At 47.0% G+C, this 21916-nt stretch overlaps 1 protein-coding gene across 2 annotated transcripts in view; it reads right to left on the reverse strand.

Annotated features, from left to right (window-relative positions):
• TBC1D5 (TBC1 domain family member 5) overlaps positions 1 to 21916 on the reverse strand; it is a 497763-nt gene that overhangs the window by 5091 nt on the left and 470756 nt on the right. For both annotated transcript variants that reach the window (XM_072946459.1, XM_072946400.1), the window contains 3 exons: positions 18962 to 19061; positions 3681 to 3760; positions 2750 to 2866 (listed from right to left, as the gene is read on the reverse strand). In XM_072946459.1, the coding sequence (XP_072802560.1) occupies positions 2750 to 2866; positions 3681 to 3760; positions 18962 to 19061 (297 nt within the window). The remainder of the gene's footprint in view (positions 1 to 2749; positions 2867 to 3680; positions 3761 to 18961; positions 19062 to 21916) is intronic.

A 21916-nucleotide genomic window follows, 5' to 3' on the forward strand; every position in this document is an offset into this window, starting at 1 on the left:
GGGCAGTAGGTGGGAAAGATGCCTGTGTGAGGTGGCCAGGGCCGGGGCCCAGCCGTGCCCTCCCACCTCCAGACGGCGGATGCTCTGTCCATGGGACTGGCGCCCCGCACCAGAGCCCTGAGAACCCCGCCCTCTCACCCACACGGGGACCGGGGCTGGACTGCTGCCTGGCAGCATTTGTCTTTGGTTGAAAATGGAGTGAGCACGTATAGCGGGTCCCATGTTCAGAGCGGTGTCTCTACCACAGAAGGGCCGCGAGAACCCATCCCCCTTCAGTGCCCAGTCGCGACACGGGCAGGACTTGAAGAGGAGAAACAGGCTACAAACTTGTGACCAGAAGGAATGATGGCTCCTGCCAACACTAATTATCTGGCCTGTTTCTGGAAAAGCAGTGGGTCTAAGTGATAAGTGGTGGCTGACAGTGCCCTCCCCTGGTCCCCAGAGAAAGTCATGACTGGCTTAGACAAAGCACACTCGAGCTGACAGGGCCTCCGCAGCCAGCTCCCATGCTCACTCCCGGCCCCTGTATCTTGCAGCCCAGGCCAGAGGCCTGGTGGCTTGGCTGCTGTCCCACCCTTCTGGACCCCCCGACCTGGAATTTTTTCCAGACACAAATCAGCTTGCTTTCTGGATTTCTACAGCCGCCTTGGTGACTACTTGGTGCCACTTACATCCTTCACAGAAACTCTGTAAACCTCTGGGTCAGTCCTCTCTTTCTGCCAGACCCTGGCACATACGACACAATTTACAAAGTTTCTCAGCCTGTCAGTCTTGCCTCAAACGGGCCAGGACCACCGCCTGGGCCCCCTGGCCCCGCCTCATTTCTCAGCTTGATTTAGGATCGTGGTGGAAGCAGGTGAGTTCAGCTACTGATCAGTGCTCCCCAACAATGGTGATCTACACTGACGAAACGTCCCTCTCTGTGCTGTCTGGGCCAGGGGACCCCTCCATGTGGACACTGAGCCCTGGAAGGGTGCCCAGTGTGACTGAGGAACAGACTTTTTAACTTTTAGTTCTTTTTAATCCTAATGAATTTAATTTGAATGTTAGGTAGACACATGTGGCCAGTTTTCCTGTAATAGACCACGTGGCTGCAGACCATGGATCAAAACAGAGGACCCAGTACCACCGAGGCACGTGGATGGGCTGCTTGACCAATGGGTCCAGGACCCTACATCATCCTGCCTTCTACTGCAGAGGATCTGAGCAAAGTTCACCCCAAACAAAGGAGGGTGTTAGGGACAGACTCCGGAAGGGAGGGAGAGAACACGGCTTTTTCAGTCTAGGGAATACGATTTCACCGCTGCTGTCAGCAGAGCTGGAGAGGAGATGTGTAAATGAGATGGAAAGAACAGCCACATCTCCACCGACCTCCAGCGGGGAGCGAGGGGGCCTACAAACCCACCAGGGAAGAGCGCTTTTCAGCTCCTGGCAGGAGGACCCTGAGCCCTCTGCCCCCAGGGGGCCGGCCCGGTCCTCTGGCATGGCGGGGGGTGAGGGGAGAAGGGCAGCCCTTCCCCACGTAACCCTACAGAGCTGAGAAGGCAGCAGTGGAGTCTGCGGGGTTTCAGAGGCATGAAGGTCTCTTGGAGCCTGCACAGGGGCTGGCCCTGCTGGGACGAGGGCATCACACTGGGTTCACTGGGGCAGCGGTGGCCACAGGAAATTTCTTTCAAATATGAAAACTGGGAATGACGATGACAGAGCACAATTAAGAAGTTTTAAATTTAGCAAACTCGTTAGTGTCTTTGAAAGGTCTTTTTCTGTATTTTCGCCCAGTTAACCAAAACAACCACGCTATATTTTAAAATAAAATTGTCAATTAAAAATGATTGGTGGGGGCAAGCGTAAGCTCAGTAATGCTTGAAGTGGTAAATAATTCTTAAAAATTAAATATCTGTGCATGGAAGGGGAATTTCGAGAAACTAATGCAGGTAACCTTGCGATGCTAACGTTGTATTCATGTGGCTTAAAGTGCAGACTCAACATGCTCTCTGGAAACTTCCTTTTAGAGCTGGATGACACTAACCACACAGGGTCCTCTCTTCCTGTAGAGTACTCTCCAAATGGAGAAACTCCCATTCTGAAGTGTCATTCTGCTTTTTAAAAATCATACAAAATACATAATTCATAATCCTTTGGATGCTAGTTTTTGAGAAACTTAGATGAGATTTTGCTAATGTATGTTTTTCAAGACGAAACTCTGCAAACCATTTAGAAAGAACGTTATTAGGGAAATTCAGTCCCACCAACTAATGCGCAGGGAGGCCGTGTGGTGGGGCTGGAGCTGTTTGGACCAGGGTGGGGGCCCCGCAAACCACGCCTGGGAAGCCTGTGTCTGCTCACTGGTGAGGCAAGCAGGCGGGTTTTAGGCAAGTGAAATATACTCCAGACAGCATGAGGAGAGCGTGGACAGTACTGCTTGTGCTAAAGGGGAAGGAGGCAGCAGCTGGAGGCAACTGACCAAGATCTGAGCAGAGATCCGGCTTTCTAACGCTGCATGAGGGGACTGGCAGGAAGTTCAGACCAAAGCTGCTGTGTACAGGTGTTTAGGTTGTGCACTGCACAATTCCAGGGAGACACTAGTCTAATTATTCCAAACGGCACTGCCTACCGCGTAGCTCTATACAGCACCCCGGGCTCAGGTCACTCGTATTTTGCAGTTAAACTTTGGTTGGGTTTTGTTATTCGTAACTTTGACTGTGCCCCCCTGATGGGAACGTGACAGTGTTCATCAGCCCACTGGTACCTGCTTGATGGCCCCAGGCCCTTGGTAGTGGTCATCTGAGATGGTGATCTGTGCGTTCTCTTCAGCCTCCAGCTGGCTCTGGTTGAAACGCAGGGAACCTTTGAGGATGTCTTTGATCTATTTCCAAAGAGGAAGAAAACAAATGAGAAAGAGGAATGAGTTTGTTTTTAAATGTCCACTAAACCTCTAAACCCTCCAAACTAGACTGGTCATTGACTATTCCACTATAGCACAGGTGCAAATATCTTACCATAAGAAAGAAAGAACAGAAAAAAAATCCCAGTTCTATCTAAACCACTGATTTGCGAACAGCCAAGGAAAACTTCTCAGTCATTATTAATGGCCAGGGGCAGACACGGGGTCACATCCTCGGCAGTTACCCTAAAGCAGAAGCACTCATGTCTGCTCCTCGGCCCCCGGAACAGCCCTCAGCTCCTGAAGTGGCCCTGCCCCAGCTGAGTGTTCATAACCAGGCCGACACTGAGGGCCTGCGCTCTTTCCAGTGACATTCCTGTTCCACTTGGCCCTTCAAGGACTGAGTAAGCGCGGCCCTCAAGGGGCTGAGGCCTGACCTAGGAGGTGATGACTTACGCCCTGTGCTCCCAGGGCCCTCATGTGTTTACGGTGAGTGACGACGTCAGCTGAAGCCCACACGCCCCTGCAGCTTTGAGGAGGAGGAAAACAAAATGAGTTTGCCAAAAGGAAGGGGCGGGGTGGCAGATGAGAAAGAAATGGGCTGGGAGTCAGTCGGACATAAGGGCTGGAAGGAGCAGGGGCTGTAAGAAGGTGGGGAGTCAGAAGGGGCTCTCAGAGGAAATGTGGGGCCTGGGGATGCTGGCTCTGACATCACCGGACCCTGCCCTATGGGGCCCTCTCCAGCAGGCACTAAAAGGGCGGCCTAGGGGACACAAAGTCAGATCCACGGACATACCTGCTTTAATCCTGCCAGGGAAACCAGAATTTGGTCTTCTTTTTCCAAATTTTCTTGTAGTATCACATCTTGAATATTTACTGAAAAGAGAAGAATGACATTTTGTAACTACTGCTCTGAGCATGACTTATCTGCTGCCAAACCACAACTTCAGGCAAGCCTGGGAATTTTTCAGCAAAATTTCGTAGCAACTCTTCCACAAGGATGCTCTGGCCAATTGCAGATGGGCCAGTGCCGGGATGCGCGGCCTTTCCTGTGTGACATGCATGTGTTGTGTTACAGACAGGTGAGTCTCACCTCTGCAGACAGACCAGGCCCCCTTGCTGACCTCTGACCTGGTGGGTGGCAGGGAGCACTCACCCAACGGCCGGGTGGGCTTCCTGCACTGCCTCCCAGTTCAATGATGTTAACTCACTCCCTCTCTCTAAGGACCAGGTCCACCCAGGTGACTTAAAGACACCGTATTAAAACATTTCAACAGTAAATCAGGCTGTCGATTCAACGCAATGGTAACAATAAAAGGACAGACTCACGGCACTATGGCTGTCATCAGACCATGGTGCCCATGGAGTCAGCAGGACCTAACCCAGGGTCTGCACGCAGCTTGTTCTCCACAGGAGAAGCCGGCCTGGAGGCCTGGCCTCCACAGGAGAGGCTCTTCATCTGGACCTGATCTGGGGCCCCACCCAGATAGCTCTTCCCACCAGTCTCAGCATCACACTGAGCTGCCCACCAACAGCTTCAGCACAGTGGACCTCACCTTCCCCCAACCCCCGCCTGCGGGGTGCACCCAGCCCGACTGGTGACTGTGGCTTCCGAGGCAGGTGCCTAAGGAGAGAAGGCCCTCTCTCCTGCGGCATGCAGAGGACTGTGTTGGTGGGGGGGGGGTGATTAAAACACATTTTTTCCCCTTTTTAATTTAAGTATAATCAGTTAACAATGTTGTATCAATTTCTGGTGCACAGCAGCATGTTTCAGTCATACATATACATACATATATTCCTTTTCATACTCTTTTTCATTATAGGTTACTACAAGATACTGAACATAGTTCCCTGTGCTATACAGCGTAAACTTGTTTATTTATTTTAATAAGTAAATATTTAATAAATAAAAAAGTTAGTATCTGCAAATCTCAAACTTCCAATTTATCCCACCCTCTCTCCCCACTGGTAACCATGAGTTTGTTCTCTATGTCTGTGAATCTGTTTCTGTTTTGTTAAGTTCGTGTCATTTTTTTTTAAGATCCCACATATAAGTGATATCGTATGGTATTTTTCTTTCTCTTTCTGGCTTACTTCACTTAGAATGACATTCTCCAGGTCCATCCATGTTGCTGCAAATGGCATTATTTTATTCTTTTTATGGCTGAGTAGTATTCCATTGTATAAATATACCACAATTTCTTTATCCAGCCATCTGCTAGACATTTAGGTTGTTTCCATGTCTTGGCTATTGTAAATAGTGATGCTGTGAGGATTGGGGTGCACGTATCTTTTCGAATTAGAGTTTCCTCTGGATATATGTCCAGGAGTGGGATTGCTGGATCATATGGTAAGTCTACTTTTTAGTTTTTTGAGGAATCTCCATACTATACAACACATTTTTAGAAAGATGCCATATGAGCACCAAACTGAGGCTCAGTACAGCAAGCAGGCTCACCTCCATGAACATCTGCTTCTCACTTCCTGGGGCCTTAACAATACCCTATGGAGAAGGCCCCCCATGCCACATTCTAGGTCATCACTCAGCCATACTCTTCCAGTCTTTGCTCAGGACTCCTCGGGTCCACATGGGGCCCCACGGCCACCAGAGCTCAGTGGACCCATGGCAGGGTCCACTCTTGGCCACCATGCCGCCTCCTCCAAGCAGCCTTCCTGCCCACCCAAACCACAGTGGCGTGGGCCACCCTCTGGGCTCCGCCACACCAGCTCCTCTAGTGCACTGACAGTAAGCACTGCCACCACCGGACATCAGCACATGCACCTGCTGGATTAACTGTCGTCCAACACGCCCCACAGGGTCTTGTTCAGGGCAATACCCTCAGCCCTTAAGAGGGTGGCTGGTGCCTTCCAGGTGCACAGTAAGTATGGACTGACTGAACATACATGGAAAAACACCCTTGCATTTGAAAATACTGCTATTCTAAACCTTTCCCAAAAGTACTTTCAGCAAGGGGCAAAGTCTGGTACCATCACGAGTCCAGCCTGACCGTTTATTAGAACCTTCACTAGGAATACATCTACACACCGGCTGACAGTCCTCATACAGACCGCACAGGAAAACGGCAGCTTTAATGGGTTCAGAAAATGTGACTGTAGCTTCTGGCTAACAGAAAGGCCTGCTTCAAAACAAGAAAACAAAATGAACGGGAACAGAATAATAGATATAATTAGAGAGTGAATGTTTTCGATTTGCTTAAAAGCCTGTTACGATTTGTTCTCTCTTCAATAAAAAGACACAAAGTCCACTCATCGAGGCATTAATGACAACCAACGGCAGGAAACAAGGAAACACTTTTGTACCCCTTTTCCAGGACTGGAGGTTACCTTTGATTTTATGCTATGTCTTTTAAGGCAGAGCTCTGTGGCCTGAGGGGTGCCACTGGGGACAGACTTGCCGGCTCCCTGCTGTGTTAGCAGGTGGCAGGGAGATGGCTCCTGGGCCCTGAGCGGAGCTCAGCTGATGGATGCGAGTGAACCAGCACATCTGCGGGTTCTTGGGTCCAAGGAACTAATGGAGGGGAGGCTCCTCCAGCAAATTAGGGGGCAGGAAAAGAGGAAATCTGCAGAAACCAAAAGTGATGCACAAAAGTGATGCCCTGACAGTCTCTTCGTCTCCTGTCTGCCTCCTGGACAGTCCGCTGTGGGATGGACAATGAAGCAGAAGGCCTTGGCCAGATCGCCCGCTCTCTGCCCCAACCTAGTGGTGGGATTCAATGGTCACCAGCAACAAGGATGAAAGGTCTTTAGGGTCATAAGCCACAGGCCAACAGGGCAGTCAGTGGCTCTGGTGGGGACAGAGGCCCAGAAATATGCAGGAGAAGAGCGAGCAAGGACCTGGCAGGCACTCAGAGGCCCCTCTTCAAACAGCAGACAGACATGTGAGACATCCCAGAATCCTGACACCATCCCAGGAGGAGGAGAGACAAGGCAGAGAAGCAGACTGTGGGCTTCTGTCCGAAAAAATGGTTAACTTGTAAGGGACTGAGCGGCCTTCAGCTGGCAAGGGTAAGCCCTGGACTGCTACGTGGGAATGAAACTTTGGCGCACGGTTTCTGCACAGCCACGTTTGGGTGTACAGATTTACTCTCCCACCACAGCTCTGGGGCCTGACAAGATCACACTGGCCACAGTAGCTGACAATCCCCTGAACCAGGGAGCCCTTGCCGTGTTCTCGTGGATGCCTTGCTCTGCTGTGAGCCTCCGGCAAGTCCAGATGCTCAAGAGTGGTGCTAGTGATGCTGGCAGGGCACCTGGGGAGCACACCAGGAAGACAGATGACAGAAGCCTCCTGTCTGTCTGGCCCCAGTGGGACCCACACTCAAGGTTTCTAAAGTCCACTCCCCTCCTGTGCTCTCTCTTGATAAGACCACGAGCCTCCACAAGTCAGATCCTCCCCCTTCACTGTCTCTCAGGCCTCAAGAGGTGGCAGAGCGCTGGGGGGGGGGTTCCCCAACTCAACCTCCACCCACTCCTCACCAATACATCCCAGATGTTACTGGGCGGCCAAGGGCGGTCACATGACTCAGCTGTGACCTGAGGGCTGTAAGGCCAGTCCCTGGTGGGGAGCCTCGTGGGGACTCAGTCTGTGCCTTTGGGGCCTTGACCCTCCCCACCTGTGCTGCCGGAAATGCTGGCAGGAGCTGGGCCAGTCACCTCGCAAGCAGGTGGAAGAGGGTCACTGCCGAGGGCTGGGGGCACACCACGTGGCTGCCACACCTGCTCACGCTGCCTGCCTCTGGGCTCCTTTGATTTCAGAAAAAAATAACCTCCTGATTTGTTTATTCTACTGTTTTGGGAGTTGGTGTGACTAGCAGCTGTCTTAGTTGCAAAGTGCTACAAACTGGGTGCTTTAAAACAACAGAAGTTTATTCTCAGTTCTGGGGGCACTGAGTCAGAGCCCGGTGCTGGGGGCCGCGCTCCCTGCAGGCTCTCGGGGAGCTTTCTCTCTTGCCTCCTTCCCGCTTCCTCCCACCTTCATCACATCTGGGAAGACCCTACTTCCGAATAAGGTCACATTCAGAGATTCTGGATAAACACAAATTTGGGGGGAACACCAGGATAGCAGCCAAACTGCCAAACAGGCTGAAAATCACCCAGTTTCTCTAGTGGAAGGGGACCAAGGCCGAGGGCTCCCCCGTGGAGGGAGAAGAGCCCAGGGTCTTAGCGTCATCGGCGGTGCAGCCTCACTCAACAGTCCTCAGCCTTGATCTTCAGACTGGGTCCAAGATCACCTCTTAGAATACGATGAAAACCAGGGCCTTCTCCCCCGAAAACCCACATGTATACATAAAACATTCACTTGCTTTTAAGGATAAACTCTGCTACAGTCAACTAAGTTTACTAGCACACTTGAAGGAATTCCAGGGTACAGAAATCCAAATCACAACAAAAAGGCATCTTCAGAGGCTAAGTGTTTCAAATGCAAGAATTTTTATTTTACTAACAAAGTACTGACCATGTAAATCCTCTGCCTAGCTAGTTCCACTGTAAATTGATTTCAGGTAGCAAGTAAGAACATTTTCCTAATATATAGCTTCTCAGTAACAAATCCATTGTTTTAAGTTGCATCTTCATGTAAAAATAGGAAAACATAATGGTGCCTTTTCATACCTTAAAATATTAAAAGCAGAGAGGGGAACTGTGTTACATTTCCAATGTAATGTACATGCTTCCTTAGAGCAAGAGGCAGAATAAACGACCTTATAAAGTCTCTTTTTTGCCCTGCATAGCAGGACAATTAAGTTCTTTGTAACCTTCTGTTTAAGCATCATGTATTATAAACGTTGGGCACTGAAACAGAAGGGAAAAACCTCACAGAACTAACCACTTCTGTGGAAATTACACAAAAATTTCATCAACATAACAATCCCATGGTGACTCCACTATTTTGTTTTTGTTTTTTTTTTGAGGGGGGTGTGATTCGGTTTGTTTATTTATTTTAATGGAGATGCTGGGGATTGCACCCAGGGCCCCTTGCATGCTAAGCATGCGCTCTACCACTGAGCTACACATTCCCTGCCTCCACTGTTTTTAATGAAATGTCATTGCCACAAAAATCGGTCTCTAAGGATAATGGAGACGGCACACAAACTACTTTTCAATTTCCTCGAATTCTTCCTCTCTGCAATGCCAGAGTAAACGCGTTTTCAGCTAAATGGCGGGAACAGAGGTAGGTAAGTGAGCCTGTCTTCACTAAGAAGGATCAGGAAAGGGGGTACAAGCCGAATGACCGTCTGCCTACAGTGGGGGTGAAACTGGGCAGTCACTGACCCTCCCTGTGCCTGAGGGGTGATGGCAGACCCTCCTCATAGGATCACTGTGAAGAATAAGTAAACAGCCCAGCACCCAGCCCACCACAGTTGCTCAGCACCCACAGCTTCCATTTCTGCACAGCCACCTGGCCTCCTCTGACTGTCTCAATGACCATTCTAGATGGGGACCATGCCCTGTCACAGAAGCAGGAGCCGGACTCAGAAATGCCAGGTCACTATCTGAGGTCTCCCGACCAGACAGTGGGGGAGCGAGGAGCAGATTCCAGCTTGACTGGACCCCTGAACCCTCCCAACATCCACAATGATGCCTATGACACTGATGGGGGGGCTGGAGATGTGAAGGGGCACAGGATGGTGTCCTGGCGCTGACTCCATTGCCTCGAGATGCCAAGCCCTTTATCTGGTGGCAGAATGACCTAAGTAAGGTCAGCCAGCAAGAGTCACCTTTGCACAAAACAGACTGCCAGTCACTTGCCCCGGAGCTTTCCAGAACACTGGCACTAGCATCACACAGCCTGGGCTTTGAGGACCTTGGGCTTCATACTGATGGGTCTGTCATTAAGCCCACCAGTAAGATGGAGAAACACCTGCCTCGGAAGACAGGCGCGACAATCACAGCGGCCCGTTGCTGGCATTACTGCCTCCCTTTGTCTGCCATTGCTGAGTATGTTTCTTCCTTCTCTAGTTCCTTAAGTACCCAGATTAGTGGGTTCTTCCCCCAGAGATTTCTGAATCTCTGACAGAGATTCAGTTACCCTGACCTCTGACAAATTCATATAAGGGACTGTCCCAGAGGAAATATGCAGGGGTCAAATGCAGGGTTGCCCCAGGGACACACACTTGCTGAGAGTGGTAGAGGTTTCTGACGTGGCTGTTGGTCAAGGAGGGGGCAGACATGCATTAGTCACTTATGGCTTTGGCGGGACCGTTAGCAGAGGGATTTCTGCCCACAGACTGCGTGTCCCAGCTGTCCTGATCTTGGGAGAAGGCAGGTTTAGGAGAAGACGGTGCAGGTCAGATCCACCCTTTAGTACATGGTGTGTATTTCTGAGCGTCCCTGCAAATGCCAGTGCCCGTCCAGAAGGCCCTCCCACTCTCCTTAATACACTGCATTCTCCTTTTTTCCAAAGTCCACCTTAAAACTGTCAGGCATCAAGGCTTCCCTCTGCAAGCATCTGGTTGTTGGACTCCGTCCTGCTTCATCTTTTACTGTTTAAAAAATTTTTAAATTTTATTTCTTTTATTTTATATTGATTCTTTCCATCCTTTTTAAAAATTGAAATATAGGCAGTTATAATGTGTCAGTTTCTGGTGTACAGCATAATGTCCCAGTCATGCACATATATATATATTTGTTTTCATATTCTTTTTCATTAAAAGTTATTACAAGATACTGAATATACTCCCCTGTGCCATACAGAAGAACTTTGTTTTTTATCTATTTTTATACATATTGGTTAACATTTGCAAACCTTAAACTCCTAAATTTGTCCCTTCTCATCCCCTTTCCCCCAGTAACCCTAAGATTGTTTACTATGTTTGCAAGTCTGTTTCTGTTTTGTAGATGAGTTCATTAGTATCTTTTTTTCTTTTTTTTTAGATCCCACGTGTAAGTGATATATGATATCTGTCTTTCTCTTTCTGACTTCACTTAGAATGATGATCTCCAGGTCCATCCATGTTGCTGCAAATGGCATTATTTATTATTTTTTATGGCTGAGTAGTATTCCATTATAGAAATATACCACAGCTTCTTTATCCAGTCCTCTGTTGGTGGACACTTAGGTTGCTTCCATGTCATGGCTGTTGTGAACATTGCTGCTGTGAACACTGGGTGCCATGTATTGTCTTTTACTCTTGCAACTATCACTCAGAGATGAGGCTCAGAGATGAAAAATTTCCTGAACCTGCACAGTTCTGCACAGTAAGTCCTGGACTCCAGGTCTTTTGATTCCAAATGTGGTGTCTGTTCACTGTATTCCTATGAGTTCAGAACCCCACCTGTCCCTGCCAGTGTTCCCGAGGTCACTGGTGCTCTGGGGGGACCCTGGCTTGCAGCCTGTGAAGCTACGTGTCACTTTAGGGATTTCCGATGAGGTGTATTCTCTGCTGCGCTCCTTCCCTTCCCTGGAATTCTGCTCACCTCTTCCATACACACGGAGCTCAACGGTAAAAGCTCTCCTCCACTGCTCCCTACCCATCAGGTACTTAAGAAACACTGGCTGAATGACCGACGTGAGGCTGTCCTGCCAGCATCAGGGCTGATTTTTCTCTCCTGAGGAATGGATGCAGGTGCGCTGTTTCTGAATGAGGAATTAAGGGACGCCAACACGATTAAGCAGATCCTGGCCTGAGCAGTGGGAGGGGCAGGGGAGGCAGAGACTGTCACTGATGGCCTGTTAAGCGCCAAGTACTGAGTCAGGTGTTTTGAGCTCAGTATTTTCTTAAAAAGCAAAAAGCAGATCGCACAGAAAACATAATCAAGGGGCCTACTTTGCATCCAGCTGCCAGGATGGGTGACGAGCCTAAACGCAGCACTGGGGAGGAGCACGACTCAGGGAAGCCCAAGGGAAGACAAGGCAGGTATGTGCTTTGCACTGAAGGTGACGCTTGGGTGGGGTCAGCAGACACACACTACTGTATATAAAACAGATAAACAAGGACCTACAGTGTAGCACAGGGCGCTACATTCAGTATCCTGTAACGACCTCTGATGGAAGAGAATATGAAGAACATATATGTATGTATAACTGAATCACTTTGCTGCGCACCTGAAACTAACACAACACTGTAAATCAACTACACTTCAATAAAAAAAAGATTAGTGTTTGGGCCAATAGCTAGTTCTCTAAAGCAAGCTGAGTGTGCTTAGCACAGGGTTCTAAATCTGTACTGATCTCAACTGTCTGGCGGATTCCTCTCTTAGGACTGACCACCCTGCCAGCCAGAGGGGGTCATGGAAGCACAGCTTCTCATGGTAAAATCCACCCGATTCAAGATATGGCTGCCATCTTAGGGTCAACCAGGAACAGGTCTCTAAGCTCCAGTAACGGACAGATGCCTTTGTCAGGATATGTATTTCTAAAAATAAAAGCAGAAACAGAGCTAGGGCCTTACAAACAGGAAATACCCTGGTGTTTTGCCACCACGCCTTCTCATTTGGGAGCAAGGAGAGAGAAGTTTGGCTCTTTGTCCAGCATTACATCGTTTAGTCCAATAAGACCCTTTGAACTGGGTTTCAGATGGATTTTGTGTGTGTGTGAATTTCAGGCCATAAGGTTTGGTGGACATGAGGATCTGGTGAAAGGTAAGCACCACTCCTCAGCAGTAAACACAGTCCGTGACAGCAAACGCCAGCCTCCTTACCTCAGGCTCTGCCTCCCAGCCCTGCCTCCACAAGCCCTTAGGCTCAGCATGAGATGCCTGTGGTGGCCACACAGTCCTTGAGCCTTCAAGCTATTGGCTGTGAGCTGGTTTCTACTGAGACGGGGGATGGGGTGGACCAGTCTTTTGCTGCTGGGTCATCAGCTGGAGAGGCTGGGTTTGGAGGAGGTGGAGAGGCAGCCTGGTACTGGATGGCAGATGACAGGTTATGTGTTCAGGTAGACAGTTTAAGAAAGACAAAGGATTTGGGAATTATATTTTAAAAAGAGAAAGAAAGAGGGAAAGATATCCAATTTGGGTTCTTCCTGTGGAAAAAAGCATGTGGGAAAATGGAGAGGCCATGACATGGAAAATAAAATGATGAAAGATGTTTGGTCTGTCTTAACCTATGACCCAGCTATCCCACTCCTGGGCATATATTGGAGGAAACGCTAATTTGAAAAGATACATGCACCCCAATGTCCATAGGATCACTATTTATAATTCCACTAAGACATGGAAGCAACCTAAATGTCCATCAACAGATGACTGGATAAAGAAAATGTGATATATTTATACAATGGGATACTACTCAGCCATAAAAAAGAATGAAATAATGCCATTTGCAGTAACATGGAGGAATTAGAGATTATCATACTAAGAGAAGTAAGTTAGAGAAAGACAAATATCACATGATGCCACTTATATGTGGAATCTAAAAAAAAAAGACACAAATGAACTTATTTACAAAACAGAAACAGATTCATAGACATAGAAAACAAACTTATGGTTACCAGCGGGGAAAGAGGGTAAGGAGGGAAAAACTGGGAGCTTGGGATTTGCAGATAGTAACTGCTATATATAAAACAGAGAAAAAAACAAGGTTCTACTGCATAGCACAGGCAACTGTATTCAATACCTTGTAATAGCCTATAATGAAAAAGAATATGAAAAGGAATATATATATATATATAAAACCGAATCACTATGCTGTACACCAGAAATTAACATGGCATTGTAAATCAGCTCTACTTCACTTAAAAAACAACAGGATGGATGGTCTGTACTGAGGCCATGTGATTAGGGATGTGTCACCAGAGCCCAGGAAAGGAGAAGCCACTGTACAGTCTGCTAAGTTTTTCTAAATAGGTACAGAGTTGGTGCAAGGAAGATGCTTCCCAGTCTTCTGATAATAAAACCAGGGACCAAATGATTTCCATTAGGAGAGAGCAAAGCTGAACAGAGGTGAGAACAGCACTGAACTCCAGGGGGCTGAAGGCCGCCTCAGAATGCAGGGGCGCCAGGGAGGGCTCGGCCCAGAGCCAGCTGTGCATGCGCCCCAGAAGTGGGGTCACGAATGCGGGAACACAGGGTGAGGAACACAGGAACTACATTTTCCCAAAGGAGTTTAGGTTCTCCTGCTGCTTGAAGTCTGCCATGACCTAGTATCACCAGGGCCCCCAGGGGCTAGTAGAGATGATAACATCTCTTCGGGCCCCACCTCGGACCTACTGAATCAGAATCTGCATTTTTAACAAGATCCCCAGGGGAAGTATGGCTCATTCTTCTCCAGAGGACTTGGCCTCTCACAATTAAATGCGGCATTTAAAATTCTTAAAATAATTACAAAAAGCTTTTATCACAGCGCCGTTGACAGAGAAAAAGCTGTCTGGTGATCACATTTTCCTTCTCAGTTTTTCAAATGTCATCAGTTAATTGCCTAGTGAACATTTCCACAGACATCTATTGAACGTTGTTTTTATAAACATCAGACTCAAAGTTCTTGCAGAGGCAAGTAAACTGATTTTCAAAAATGGCCTCCTCTCACAGTTAATTCTTGCATAAATATTATGACAAGTACAAGATCAGGAAGGATGTGTGCGATAAAACAGCAGATCTGAAATCCAACCACTGACTGAAGGGTGGCCTCAGCACAAGCCTCAGGGGAAGAAGAGCCAAGGCCTGGAGTGGGGTCTGGGCTCCTGGCTGTGTGTCCGGACCCTGTAGACACACAGTAGCTGTGCGCCACTGACCCTGCCGGGCCGAGGTCTCTCCACCTGTGAGATGGAGAGCAGCAGCGAGGGCTTGGAGGGCGCCCGCATCCTCACCCGTCTAAGGGCCTGTGGACCACAGTGCTCTCAGCCCATTCATGGGAAACCTAATTTCCCCTAATTCACTGCATTTAACCCTCCCACTGTCTGTGTGAACCACCAATGAGAGGGCACGGGGCTGGAAACTCGTGTAAATACCAAACAGATGAACAGAAACACCTCCCCTGCGAGCAGGCAGGGTGGGCGGCACACTCAGCCCCACTGCTCACAGATCAGAGCCTGCGGGCGGCGCACCCACGTGCAATTATGCGTGAAGGACAGCAAACCGAACACCTAAAAATAGCCTGACTCAGCCACGCAGGTTCACGCTGGCCATGGTTTTCAACTCAACTGTCAGGATGACAGGAAGGGGTGTAACTATAGCAACAGACAAATGAACGTGTAAAAAAAGTCTTCTGGAGTGGATAGGAAAAATTAAGATTTAATAAAACACATACTTTCAATTTCCCGTCTCTAAATCTTTGAGTTCACATGGTTCAATTATGTGGAAGCAATGAAATGAGACCTTTGGTAGAGTTTCAATTAAGCAAATACACTTTCAGTTTTGGGCTCCAGAACCAGAGAGAAATAACTGCCAATCAGTTTTATTATCGCTATAATTGAAGGACCACTGAAACACGTGCTTTTATGTAATTTTTACCTGAGATGTTTTTCTCTCTACCTGTTCTATGAGTTGTAAAAGTAGCTTTCAATCGTACTGGCCATTTTAAGATATCACTGCATGTCTGACGAAACACAGGGTGATACGGAATTCTCTCCAAATGAAAGGAACTCAGTGAAACTAACTAACCTTAGCACAGGGTTCAGAGCAGTAACTCCCAGGATGAGTGTCTGAGGCCGTTCTCAGGGCCCCTGGGGAGCCTCAGCAGAGCTCATGTCAGGGAGTGCAGACGCACCGCTCAGTTCTGACAAAGCTGTTCCTGCTCAAAGAGCTCACACACCCCTTCTAAGGACCCGCACAGCCCAAACTCCAGCATCTTTTTGCATCATCTGATTCAGGAATATTCAAGTTAGGTGTCCGGAAACGTGTTGCTTCCAGCTCTTCCCCTCACTAGCCTGGGGCCCTAGACAAGTCACTACTCAGCTCTCTGGTCACAGGCTGGATGAGTCTCCCAGGGTCTCCCAGGAGAAGGGGCAGTTATGAGTTAAGGGGAGAGAGGGAAGGGTTTGTGTTGAACACCCAGCCCATGCTGGGCTTTAAAAATACATCGGTCTTAAGAATATGAAAATGAATATATGTATGTACATGCATGACTGTACACCAGAAATTAACATATTGTAACTGGCTGCATTTCTATATAAAAAAATACATCAGTCATGGCAACGAACTACAACACAGACACCTGTATTATCATTTTCTATATGAAGACATGACCACAAGCAGGCTGATCTCAGAAGTGGCAGAGCCTGGTTTCAACCCTGTGTCTGTCTGATGCCCACTAGGCTGTCTCTCCCTCTCAGGTACCACTGCAGCTGCTCTTAGAGCTGACTCTTGCTTACGGTGCAAAGATCGACTCCCAGGTGCTGGTTTGAGCACTTGAGCCGTCTACAGATTTTCCAAGCACAGAGGATGAGGTCCCTTGGAAAGTCCCTCTGTAATCTTCCTCTCGCTCAGGCCACCTCTGTTGGTGGTGACTTTCACATCAAATATATTCCACTGTGCCACCTGCTTTTTTCACCTAATAATACATCATGAACGTCTCCTTAAGTTAACAAATAAAGTATTTAAAACCATAAAGATTGCATTACTATATTATAATCCATCACTTAATGAAATTTTTCAGTTCCAATTTTACACCACTTTACTGATCAGGAAAAATAGAAAAGTTCATATGGAAAAAATATTAGGGTATTAAAGTTACTTTTAAGGGAAGTGTAATAAGTCAAAAAGTAAATCAAGAGGTTCACCTCAATTAATCTTTGTGTTTTCCTCAAATTTCTGCTGAGAATCAAAACTGCCTACAACACAGGAACACCCTTTAACAAACCAGTGTTATATACACAGAAGAAATAAAATGCACCTGTAGGCCTTAGGGCGAGAAATTCTTTGTAGCAACCCTCACCCCCACTGTTAAAATGTAGTCACGCTATTTATCTGGGGAAAAGAAGCCCACAGCTATGCGGAGGGGTTCTGGCTGAAAGTGAAACGGACACACGAAAACAAATCGAGTTTTGCAGCTAGCTGAAAATTCACAGCTGGTACGGGCTTGTCTTTAACTGAGGTGTTTCCCCCTTCCGTGCAACGAGAAAATGCTCTTTGAGTGCTGATGGAAAGAACAAAATCAGAACAAAAACTGTTTAAAAACTCTCAGGCTTAAGTAAAGCTGCTTTAAAAGCCGCTATGTGGACCAAACAACTTGGAAATTTCCTAACAGGATTTTTCCAGCATTTCAGTAAACCTTCTCAGTCACTTTTTGCTACCCGACTTCAATTAAAACCCAAATCAAGTCATACAAAGGTCAGTCACGTAGCTAGAGAAGCCAAAAATACACACATGTGTGTGTACACATTTAGTTTAAAATATTAAAATATTTAACTGAAACTAGTATAATACATATTAATTTATATATAAACTACTCTTTATTATTTCTTATTGAAGTATTTTTAAGTATGATGCTATCAGATAAGATTCGTGTAAAATTCTATATGCACTTTTAAACTTGAGCATAAAGAAGCATATAAATAGAGTTTTTAAAATATTATTTATTTTTTAAACGGAGGTACTGGGGATTGAACCCAGGACCTCGTGCATGCTTAAGCATGTGCTCGATCACTGAGCTATACCCTCCCCTCTAAACAGAGTTTTGAAGAGGGTGGAATCATTTGTGACAGGGGAACGTTTGCTTGATTAGAGACACTACCCTTTTGATCACTTACCAGGGTTTCTCCTGCTGTTTCCTTCTCTTGAGCCCTTCCTCTGAAGGAGGGTCTAGAAAGCAGAAAGAAGGCCGAGGACAGAACAGGGCCCAGCCGGCTGCCTGGTAAGACACTGGGAGGCGGCCAGCCACTCGCGTCAAGCACCTCTTCAAATCCATAAGAGAACGTTTATTACTTGCTTGAGGCCAGGATGTTTTAGGCTGTATCAATGAGAGCCACTCTGGCCACATGCAGTGACTTGTGACCTAATGAGCTGAGAGCCCGGTGGGGTCCACCTTCAGCGAAGGCCCCGGATATGCGCCGCTCTCAGGGCCCCCGCCAGTGGGAGGAGACCCTGGTGGGCTCGCTCTGGTTTCCCTCACCGGTGGGATGTGTCCTGATGTCTTACAGTGCGTGGTGCTGCCCCTTCTCCACACTCACAGGGCCGCATCCTGGCTGTTTCCATTACGGCACATGACTCAGTTCCCTAATATGCTCCCAAACGGCAGATGCTGGACACTGGAGGAAGGAGAAGGAAGGGATGTCCTTTCCTTTCTCCCTGAAACGTAGTAACATATGTGTTACAAAAGCTTTGCAAGCAGCCTGGAGTTACTGAAGCAATACATATGTGATCCAGCAGAGACCATTTCTAATACAAAATACACAGTTTTCATAAAGATGAAGAGTAATGCTTAAAGACTTTCTATGTGACATACGTACAACACACATGTAAACAACTTCAAACTAAGACATTTCCTAGAGTATAAAGTCAGAAGGAAGAAAAGGTCATGTGGTCTGACAGACGTTTCAGGCAGGTGGTTAAAAACATTTATTTAAAAAGTAAAGCACTGTCAAAATAATAATCACATTAGGGACTATTGACAGGCTAGCACACAGTAGAGCTGATTATCTGATCTTGTAAGCTTGACGTTTCATTTTGCTTTGCAGCAGATAGATGTACACAAAGGGCAGTGCAGCAGTTACGACCTGAAATCCAGGGGAAGGGGACTGGAGGGATAAATTAGGAGTCTGGGATCAGCAGATACACACTACTATTTATAAAATAGATAAACAACAAGGTCCTACTGTAGAGCACAGGGAACTATATTCAGTATCTTGTAATAACCTAAAATTAAAAAGAATATGAAAAAGAATATATATGTATAACTGAACCACTGTGCTGTACACCACAAACACAACACTGTAAATCAAATATACTTCAATTAAAGAAAGAGTTGAAATCTATAGTCAGACTGATTTTGAATTTCTACTCCACTTACTAGTGTCACAATTTTGGACAGTTTTATTAATCTTTGTGGACAGAACCATGCATCTACTGGAGCCCGGCTGTGAGGGCTACATGACATAATTCACATAAAGAAAGCTCAGCACAGGCCCTGGTGGCTGTTACTGCTGTGACTGTCGTCATCTGCACGGCCAAGTACGTCACTCACCGAGATGAGTGTCCATCACCTTCGCACAGTATTTGCACATGGCGTCCAGGTCATTCAGCTGTCCTTGCAGGAAGGAAATCTGGGCTTCTAATTCTTCTTCCTAAAATGAAGGGGGCACAGATAAGAAAATGGAGGGAAAAAAAAATCAAGGACAATCCCCAAAGTTCTCCAGACGATACTGGACTATTTTAAGCCACAATGTCTTTCTAGTCCTGGACAAAACAAAAGAAAGCAACAAACAAGAGCAAGCCCATGACCGCCGCCGCCAACAGCATAGAGAAAGGGGAGGGTGGAGGCTTAAAAAAAATCTGGACCTTTCTGCACTGAACGCCAGCTTTGTGCCGTGTATAACTGTTTACCCATACAGCCTTGTATTAAAAAAAGCACATAAAATATCTTCAACAACTACTGAGTCACATAAGTTGCGAGAGTAAATGGGTTCACTGGACCCTACTCCCTGGACATCTGGTGCAAAACTATTACATTTTCTCACAAGCAATTGACAAACGAAAGATCCTCCATCTGTGTGAGACAAATCTCATCATTTTTGAGACAATGATAATCTCTAAAAATGTAAGATTTCCCAAAGCACTGGGAAGAGTTTTGTCCCCACAGCCCATAATTAGCTGCTCTTACATTTCCTCTCTTAATAGAGGATTTTGTTTTTTTTATTTATACATTTATTTTGATTGTTTCTAGGAAAAAATACTCTGGGTGGGATAAATATCTAAGTGGTAAAAGGCAATCTAACTGTAACAAAAGGATAAAGTCTGGGTCTTTTGTTTGTTTGATCTGGAGGGGGGAGGTAATTAAGTTTACTTATTTACTTATAAATTTATTTAATGGAGGTACTGGGATAGAACCCAGGAACTGTGTATGCTAAGCATGCGCTCTACCACTGAGCTTTACCCTCCCCGTTTTTTTGTTTTTTGGTGTTTTTGAAGGAATAAAGTAATACACATAAAAAAATTTCCCAAGGAAATTTACAAGATGAAGGAAGTTTTTCTCAGAGAAAGAGACTAATCTCCATTATGTAGGATATTTTAAACCAAGTTAGTTGGAATACAATGAAAGGAGGTTGCCAGAGCTGGCTAGGCTATAAAATTGCTTTTCCAATCTTAGATGCTGCTCCCTTTACATAAGAATCCCCTGTGTCATTAAAAGGGAACAGAAACCTACCAAGATATGCTTTTTCTCAGAGATTGAGATAATCTGACACATGCATGGAAATTAATGGTTGAAAAGGTTCCTCGTGGGTGTACCATATTTTAGCAGTACACATATGCAGCGCTGAAAAGTATCATTTTTAACGGCTGCCTGGAGAATGAGCCCTTTGGAATATGCATTTAAATGCTTGATGCAGAAAACAGACCCAGCAGTAGCTCTAAAAACAAATGACTGTGAAACGCCCTCTGTAGGATTACACAAGCAGAAACCGTGAACTTCACATATCCCACAGGGCTCAGCAGCCTCTCCTCCGATCTCAAATAAAGACAAACACAGCCAGGAGAAGCTCAGCCCAGGATGCATTACTGGGGCCTCAGGTAGGTGGGCCACCCTCCTACTCTTTGGCTGGGCTTGAAGGTGGAAAAGGATGGGGTGTTTTGGGGCATTTTTCTTCTCCTTTTCGCCTTTGTTTCTGCACAATCTTGAATTTCCCTGTTCTACCAGGGCCCTACGGGAAGCAGAGAAAGAAGGCTACATCCGTTGGTTATCAGTGGTTGTGGTCAGTCTCCAAAGATGGCCACCATCAACTCCTTCCCATCAGCGTGCCTGTGGTTCCACTCTTCGCGAGGTAGTGTCTGTTTCCCTCCTCCTGAATCCGGGCAGGCGTTAACACTTGCCTTGATCCAGAGAATGCAGCAGAAGTCACACTGTGCCAACCGGGGGCTAATGTAAGAGGCCTGCCAACTTCTGCTTTCCCTACAGGAAGCTAGCTACCATGTTGTAAAGATGCTCAGGCTAGAACACTGACAGGGAGCAGAGAAATGTGGAGAGAGAGGGGCCACAGGAGAAGCAACGAGGTTCTAGACATGTGAATGGCGTCTCCCTGGACCTTTCAGCCCAACTCACCTGAAACCACCCCATGGGTGACCCAGTCAGCATCCTGTGGAACAGAAGGGCAGCCCAACCAAACCTCGTTCAAAGGCCTGACCTACAAACCTATGAGCAGCAACAATGTCGTTCTGAGGGGTGGGGTTTGGGGCTGGTTTGTTACGCAGCAACAGATACCCGACACAGTGGTGGAATGGAGAAAACGCTGGACTGGTATATGGCATGAGGAAATCTGAGTTCTATTTCCAGTCCTGCCATTAACAAGTCGTGTAACCTTAAGTAGCCCTCCACCCAGTCTGGGGCTAACTTCAGCTTGCTCTGGAGAAGGTGTAAGTCAGACACTTTGCTCCCAAGGAGCTTACAAGCTTGTAGTTGGAATAGGAGGGTTATATCACTGACTAGAGTTTGAGGCAGAAGATATGAAAGTCTTATAATGAGATAAGAATAATCGCTCTGATAATCCTGGTCCTACCTCCTGTCCCTTCTACTGAACAAGTCACCTTTTCAACATGTGACAAACTGGCTGAGTCTAGAACTGTACTGAAGCCAGAGCCTGCACTTGGCTACCAGCTGGGGTGCCGACAGCCCAGAACGGCCCAAGGACCTAGGCCTGTCCTACCTCCTGGCTTAAAAGCATCATCTCTGTTTACTCCATGTCGTTTAACCTGGATTAAGCAATCACTTCTTGTAAGATGCAAAAGCCCTTGGGAGCTTTCATCTCCAGCCATCATTCCTACCTAAATGGATTTATTTTATTCAGTTTGTTTTCTTTTTAAAGGCAGGGAGGAAAGGAGAGCTTGAGAGAAGACCCTTTAGAGGACACAGGCCCGCTGTGGGTGCTGAGGTGTCGGACGGCTGGAGTGGAGTATGCAGCTCAGAGGGGTCTCTTCCTCAAAACAC

This window comes from Vicugna pacos, chromosome 1 (genome assembly GCF_048564905.1).
Source record: "Vicugna pacos chromosome 1, VicPac4, whole genome shotgun sequence".
Taxonomy (NCBI): domain Eukaryota; kingdom Metazoa; phylum Chordata; class Mammalia; order Artiodactyla; family Camelidae; genus Vicugna; species Vicugna pacos.